The sequence below is a fragment of the Oncorhynchus gorbuscha genome, linkage group LG15 (assembly GCF_021184085.1).
Source record: "Oncorhynchus gorbuscha isolate QuinsamMale2020 ecotype Even-year linkage group LG15, OgorEven_v1.0, whole genome shotgun sequence".
Taxonomy (NCBI): Eukaryota; Metazoa; Chordata; class Actinopteri; order Salmoniformes; family Salmonidae; genus Oncorhynchus; species Oncorhynchus gorbuscha.
This window is the reverse complement of record NC_060187.1, coordinates 37,708,621-37,716,606: the sequence shown is the minus strand read 5'-3', so window position 1 is coordinate 37,716,606 and position 7,986 is coordinate 37,708,621. Positions and strand designations below refer to the sequence as shown.

Below are 7,986 nucleotides of genomic sequence, written 5' to 3'. Positions count from 1 at the left end.
TCCTTGCTTCAGGGCCTGAGCTACAGGCAGTTATATTTGGGTATGTCATTTTAGCCGAAAATGGGAAAAAAGGGGACGATCCTTAAGAGGATTTATTAAATAGGATACATGAGAATGAGAAACCATCTCACTTGCAGAATGATTACTTTCTCTCTATGGATATACGCTGATACACACACCCATGCATGTACCGTGCACTTGTCCTCACACATGCACACACTCCCATGCATTCACACATGTGCACTCACATGCAATATCCCTGACTGTCTTTTTTTGTGAGAGAATGTGTACTGTAAAGTGTGCTGACCACTGCTACATTTCATTTAAGCCCGTTAGTGCTGCAGCCAAGCCATGAGAACAGATGAGGTGGTGTGGCATTCAGCAGAGGGTTGCTGGCTCAGGTCCACACTGTTCTCACATCATCCAAAAGCACAACTAATCACTTTTCAATGTCTGCTTTGGTATTGCTGTGGGCATTGCTATACATAATAACACCTTGGGCAAGACAGCTTTGTGTTTCTAGTTTATATACACAGTGAACAAGACATTAAAATCACATTCCTAATAGTGAGTAGCACCCCCATACATACGGAAAACTGTATGAAATACCGAGTAGAGCTGCAGTTCTTGACACAAACAGGTGCGCCTGGCACCTACCATATCCTCGTTCAAAGGCACTCAAATATTTTGTCTTGCCCATTCACCCTCTGACTGGCACACATACACAATCCATGTCTCAATTGTCTCAAGGCTTAAAAATCATTCTTTAACCTGTCTCCTCCCCTTCATATAAACTGATTGAAGTGGATTTAACAAGTGACATCAATAAGGGATCATAGCTTTCACGTGGCTTCATCTTGTCAGTCTATGTCATGGAAAGAGCATTCTTAATGTTTTGTACACTCAGTGTATAGTTTATATCAGCTATTGTATTGTCAGAGCACAGTGCTCTGAATGACACCAACCTCAGAATACTACATTTAATAGAAGAAAAAGGAAAACAAACATGTGTGTAGCTGCCATTATGAAACCTCTCATTTCAACATTATTTCCCTTATTTGCAGCTTATGGATTGTTTTGTTGTGAGTGAAGGTAATTGGACTCGTTTTTATGACTAGTGGTTCAACAGTCCTGCTTCTTACGTAAGGACCCTGGCTGCAGTTGTCAAGTTCTGTTGGAGTCAGAGCACAGAAAAAGCCAGTCTGATACCTCAAACTCCTCCTTCTGTCTCTATGGTCCACGGTGCTTCAAAAACACACTGCTACACTCAGATAGGTCCCTGGTTCTGAAGTCTGTAGTTTAAGTCTTAGTATCTGTCATAATTTTCCCATTCCAAAATAAATAGCATGACTGGCAGAGCATTAATTCTAGTCAAGATGACAATTACCAATATTGGGAGCACACAAGCATAGAGATAACAGATTGTCTTGGCCTTCCAGAGTATATATCCATCACGTTTTTAGGGAGCCATAAATTCTCTCTTGGCTGCACAATGAAATAAATAGCTGTTATTATGTCAACTGCTAGCCAAGGCAGGGCAGGATGAAAACTTAAAAACACAAAAGAGTATTTTGGTGAACAAATTATCAAAGGAGATCTAAGCTACAAAGCAATAAGGCTGTGGAATATTTCATTTTCCGATGGCAGAGGCCTGCGTCCTTTGAAATGGTTGTCAGAAACAGAAGCTGTTTCTGCTTGCTTCACAGAGAAACATCCTCACATAAATCTCACATCATCCAAGTTTAATTTCCTGTTGGCAGACCAATCAGAAATCTAATCTCCAGACCCTAGGGCAGTGAAAACCAGCTCTCGATGAGGTTATTGAAACATGAGTGTAACACTCCACTCCTCCACATGCTCTCCCCCAGCTCCATCAGATAAAACTAAGGCGATGCTCTCATCTCAAACACAAAACTTTGGGCTGTCACTGTGTGTACTTTGTGTGTACAGGGCCACAGGGGAAATCCATATTTGTCATGAGTTGAATCATTTATCGATTGTCTCCCAGCATCGCTCAGGCAACTGGGGAATGGCCAGTTCTACCTCCTGTGCACAGACAGAACAGGGGTTTCAGGTTTCATTAGTCGTATGTATATGATACACATGGTAAACACCATCCAACTAAATGCTTACTGGCAGGTTCCAACAACAATAAGAAATAATAAAAGATAAGAATACAAAGTAAATAGCTCAGTAGAATAGAATAAATATTTTAGCAGAAGTCTAATACAGGAAGGAACTATTTATAGTGCAATATTTATAAGTGTTTTGGGAAGGGGGAATTGGGGGGATAGTTTTAAAAATGCACAGTATTTAGCAATCATAATATGAGTCTGGTAGCAGCAGTTGTGATGTGTGTGTGTAGCATTAATGTGTCTGTGTAGCATGAATGTGTGTTTGCGTGTGTTGTAAGGTGCAGAGAATCAGAGCAGGTGATCACTCCAGTTCAAGTGTTCAGCAGTCTGATGGCTTGTAGATAGAAACTGTTCTGGAGCCTGTCTGCCCAACAGTAAGGGAGAGAACAGCTCGTGGCTGGGGTGTGTGAGGTCCTTGATGATGCTGCGAGCCTTAGTCAGGCACCGTTTCGAGTCCTAGGCTGTAATCATCACCTGCTTCAAGGAGACCACCATCTTCCCAGTGCCCAAGAAAAACAAGGTGACACGCCCATGGATTGATGTTTCAGCATTGTCTCAAGAGTTCGGCGTTCGACTAGCCACGTGTGACATGCACGCGCAGTTACAAGTTTGCTAGAGTGAGCGGCAGGCGGACTAGCAATATCCACCGTCGTAGTACGGCTGCAGCCTGAGCTGGGATATGAAGCTAACTGAAGCTGTCTAACTTCGGAAAACCCTGAGTAGATTGAGTTTGAGTTCTAGAATACCCCACAGGCATTGCATTACCTTTGTTTATATTGCATAGACTGAGGAATATGGCATTTCATGACTAATGGTCATAAACGGACAGGCTAGCGACATCAGTATCCACCCCATTAATACTGCATTACTAGCATCCTACACCAGGCTGTCACATTGCACATCAATTAATCACATTCTATTAGGGGGAAGAAAAATAATTAAAGTGAGGGAATGAGATCTTCTGGATGATGTATCTCTACCCAGCTCTCCCTTCATCTTTCTTCAATACATTCTGGAGTGACGAGCACCTTCAAATCACTAATCCATAAACAAGGGGCATATACAGTATGAAATTGTAATCTAGTAACTAATTGGACAATTGGATTGCACTCTGTGTGGTGCTGTGTATGTTAATCAGTCTAAACCCAGAAAAGCCTGTCTAAACGCAGTTTTAAAATGGTTGTAATTGGCCATCAGATTAATAGGCGCTATATTGGTGTTTGGAGGCCAGAAGTTGTAAACTACAAGCAAATGAGGTCTCTATACATTATTCATGGTGAAAATTCAAAAATAATTAAACAGAGAGTAATTGTTTAAGGAGGGTTTTTTTTTTAATTACACCAGGTTAAATGTACAATGAATAAAAACCGCATGATGTAATCACAATGACACGTAACTGCAGGTGTTATGGGCATACTGAATCAAACAGTCTGTCCTCTACTCAAGCAAATGACAATAAGAACAGGCCATCTGGCCCTAATTGGGAAATACAGGGACTTAACAAGCCATCTCCACTCAAACTGAGTTTGAGTGTGTGCTACTGCTCAGCCCTTCAAAACACAGACAGTTTAGACATTATCCATGCATTCATACTTCACTCATCAACTTGAAATAATCTCAGTCTGGAATAGGTGCACAGTGTCCTCTTATGATCGCTGAGGAGGAAAGGTGTTACTGACTACATTGCACCAGCTACTTTCAGGACTGAAAGTACAACTACACCTTTTATTCCTGTATGTGGGTATGATAGCCACTAGGAGCACGTGGCTAAACCAAACCCAGACAGTCTAATGGCCTTCAGTGGATCCAGATTATTTTGTTTGGATTTCATAAATTTCTCTAGCTGGAATAAGGGAGACTGGGATTAAATCAAGGGCACCGCCATCTTTGGTGGCCTGATTGTGAGTGACAGGGCCCTTAGGTAACCGTGCTAGTCATCTCTGGAGGGTCCCATCACGCAAGTGCACTTAAAAAAAAAAATCAACATTGATGGCCGAAAATGTGAATTCTCTGCATTTATCCCGGTCCTTTTTATCCAGCCAGTGCCATTCCTAGCCTCTGGCCCGTGTACTTAGGGAAAACTGTCTCTGTCCCTCCTTACATGCACCCAATAAAGCAGTCACACAGATGATGGATGGCTGCTTAAATCCAAGGGGACTACTGGTCATTAGGGGGAGGTGAAGCCCTGTGTGTATGAGAGGCATAGGGAAAGACCAAAATAGTGAGAGTAAGTACCAGGACCTTTGTGGCCTGACAGAGTCACATTGCCTCTACATTAAGCATACTGTATAGAGGTTATTGTGGGCATCTGGCTCATAAGATATAACACCACTGCAAACACAGAATGTAAACGGATGACCTTGACACATGTCATTCATTAGGGGGACAAAGTGTCACAAAAGCACACAAAAATAATTGCCCACATAACCTTGCACAGCTGATACTATGCATGGACTTTCACACATGACCCTTCCCAGTGCTGTTTCAAAGCACATTGCAGTTGAAAGGCAGGGTGAGAGTTCTGGTGGTATAAAGCCATGCCGACTCCATAGCTGACTAGAAGCACAGGTGAAGCCCAAGACTGAGCAGGATGTCCTGCAAACACCCAGCGAGATTAGGGAATCCCCAGGGACCAGCAACATCTGCTTTGTGTTTAGCACACACTGCTCCCCTCGCAGCAGCAACCCCACCATCCTCTTCCTACCCACATCCAAAAAACAGCTTTTAATTCATTCCAATTCTCAAGGTCATGTCTAGCTCTATTTTGAAGATCACTGGGGGAAAAGCCTTAGTGAGGCAATCTAAAAGGTTCTGTCAAACCTACAGTATACATTTTCACTAGTAACTAAGTTGAATACAAATTTGGTTCTCAGTTTCATATTGCATGTTACGTGTGCACTCACAGCTCATGTTTGATTAGACAGAACATGTAGAGCGAAGACTCACCCACTGCAGTCGGCGAGCAGATGAAACAGGCAAGCGCCTGGAATACATTGAAGGGGCTTCAAGTGCTCTATACCTCCTACCCTCCCCTTTTGCATTAACCACAGTCCTCTTTAGCATAGAGTGTGGTACCCTGGATGGGCATGTGCCCTTTTTACTGACACCCTCTGTCCTGTCAGACAAGTACCACAGAGCCATGTGGCTTTCCTCAGAGCCTGTGGGATACTTTCTCAGCTAACCAAGCTTGTATTTTAGCAGGGACACAAAGCAGTTTAGCATCATGAATATTCAAAGCGTAAAAGGTGATGGGCAAAGGCATGAATTTGCAGTAGATTGTCAAAGTAGAGGTCAGCATAATGAGTGGAGTCTTTAGCCTATGGGTGGTAGTAGCATCATTATATGCACTGAACAGTTCTGACAACCAACCTAGAAACTAGCCACATACATTTGCAATTATATATCCATTGGAAATATAAACTGGTTGACGTGAGGCTACAAAGTCACCAAGTACGTTTTAATATGCACGAGTAAGTAGACTGAATGGAACAGGCCTTAGTCAGTGTACAAGTCCATTCCTGCAGCGCAACTGGGATCTTACTTGACAGAGACTTAGGGGGTCAAGCAGCAACTCACTGTAAAGGTGGTATCCATGAAACTCGTATGTTTCCATACATATGGCGACAACCATCAAATCATCCACTTGTCAACACTGCTAGATGTTTCAGGATAAAACAAGAATCTAGTATTGCCATCTCCTGGTCAGTTATTACACTGCATGTCTGAAGCTACTAAGCAAGATGAATGTTTTATTTAGTAAATTACAAACAAGCAAAAAGTGAATACTGGCACTGGAGGCTCACAGGTGGTGATAAAATGAAGGCGGCACACCTAAGGACCAATAAATAGTGCTGATGTCAATTTACAAGTGGGCCATAGAGGACAATCAATATAAATAGTCAAACATCATACCAGGATTACAAATAAGTTGACCCTCATGCATGTTAAAAAAAACAAGTAAATGTTGTCACACCAGATGTACCTGAAATGCCACCTTCCACTATGCCGTCTGAGGAACATTCTGCAAACAAGGCAAAAAGACAACTAGATTCAATGCCAATCTCCTATAGTCAGAGTACTTGCAGAATGATGAAACGTCATGCCAACGAGACGCTCACGCAGTACCGTTTTAAGGTCGTCGATCACGACCTTCCCTGAAACATCAAGGTCACTTTCTGTGTCATTTTGAGAGTTATACTCCTCACTGTCAGTGTCCACTGCACTCGGCTGTCAAACAAAAAAAAGAGAAGTCTGGATAGTCAAGTATCAAATCAATGTGCCACGGGAAACTGACAAAATGAGTTTAATGCTTGCATGTATTTTAGAGACCATATACTACTCATGTGAGATGAAGGGTTAGGCCCATTCCAAGGAAACCATAACAGGAGAACCCACCTCATAGTCAGGATCAACAGAAGGCTCCTCATCCTCTAGTTCCTGAGAGAGTGCCTCAACCCAGGTCTGCTGCTCCTCGTCGTCGTCAAGGTCATCCTGCTTCCTCTTGTTGCCTTTCCCACAGAGCTTAGTGGGGGAGCAAAGCACCTCTGAAAAACAACCCAAATGAATAGTAGAATTCCCCCATACCATTTCAAGCACATGTCTCAATGTTGTATATAGAAACCATGACTATACATGCCTGGGGATACAGCACGGCCGATGCTGGTGCACACAGGGTAGCCCAGGGCGCTCTGCAGACGGCGAGGCAGGATGGCCAACAGGATGCGTGTGGCACGACGCAGACGCTTGCGGCCTGCTAGACAGCGGCGGGCTGGACTAGAATTGGCATCCTCTTCTGGAGGAACAAAAGCCTCATCTGAAGGGGAGAAACCCAACAGCCAGCAAAACCCACGGAGAGCACGCATCTGCAGACAGGAAGTATAATCACGCCATAACTCACATATCCAAGACAGATGCAAAGTGAGGACAGGTTCTTGTGGGATTAATATGGAGGCCAATTATGGACACAAACTATTGAAACGCAACCATCCCATGTCCAACATGTCAAATTCAAACTAACCAGTGAAGATAAATGAAGCTTGGGGAACATGCTTACCGCTAGTCTGACAGGCCAAAACTGTGACAGGCGACAGAGTACAGTGGTTAACACACTGTCTCTCTTCACCACAACTTTGTCCTGTGAAGGTAAAAATGGGTCAGTTAAATCCTATATATATTTTTTTTTAAGCCACAAAGCAAGCATAAAATATCAAGGTGTGCAGACAGATGGCTAACTAGTTAGCGCATTGATGAAACACTTCGATAAGAAATTTACTTTCATAGCAGGCTAGGACAATTAACGTAGGTTAGGAAGTTCGCGAATGCTGTCCTAACATGCTACGAAAGTCACTTCGTGTCGTGAAAGGAGTGTCCCAGAGCATTTCGTTAGTGTGCAGCCACTTGTGATGACAGACGCAACAGAAGTTAGCAGGCGTTCAAAGTTTCCCGCCGCAAAAAGCTCAAGGTGTTAGCAAGTTAAACAACCTCAACAATAAAAGTTGAGTACAAACATAATTTGCCCATATTACCTCAACACCGTCGTTGTCCTGTTCTATGGCGACGCTACATTCAGAGGTCATACTGATCAATGTGGCGATAGATTGGAAGGAAGCTGATAACAGTGGTATGTGATCAGTGTTCTTATGAACCCCGGAATAGCAGAAGATGAGCCAATCACCCCACACAAACAATTAGGCTAACTGTGACCATTTATCGAATCACTAATTAGCGAAATTATGAATTATGGCAGCATCTGTAGAAAGGTATGGGCCAACATCAGATAGGCCGACAATAGCCTGTCACATTCGGTAGGCAAAATGTGACTAGTTCATATGCTATTCGGAACTAAACTCAG

At 43.1% G+C, this 7,986-nt stretch overlaps 1 protein-coding gene across 2 annotated transcripts; it reads right to left on the bottom strand.

The window, feature by feature from the left end:
- Positions 1–3,453: 3,453 nt before the first annotated feature.
- org (oogenesis-related gene) lies at positions 3,454–7,986 on the bottom strand. 2 transcript variants are annotated; one of them, XM_046301149.1, is made up of 7 exons: positions 7,661–7,986; positions 7,189–7,269; positions 6,772–6,997; positions 6,531–6,679; positions 6,261–6,362; positions 6,118–6,156; positions 3,454–4,320 (listed from the first exon to the last, which is right to left on the bottom strand). In XM_046301149.1, exons 1-6 carry the CDS (start codon positions 7,709–7,711, stop codon positions 6,136–6,138), a joined length of 630 nt encoding a protein of 209 aa, XP_046157105.1. In that variant the 5' UTR covers positions 7,712–7,986; the 3' UTR covers positions 3,454–4,320; positions 6,118–6,135. The 2 variants fall into 2 exon arrangements, with proteins under 2 accessions (XP_046157105.1, XP_046157104.1); XM_046301148.1 differs by lacking the exon at positions 3,454–4,320 and adding an exon at positions 5,857–5,966 and having other exon boundaries at positions 7,661–7,982.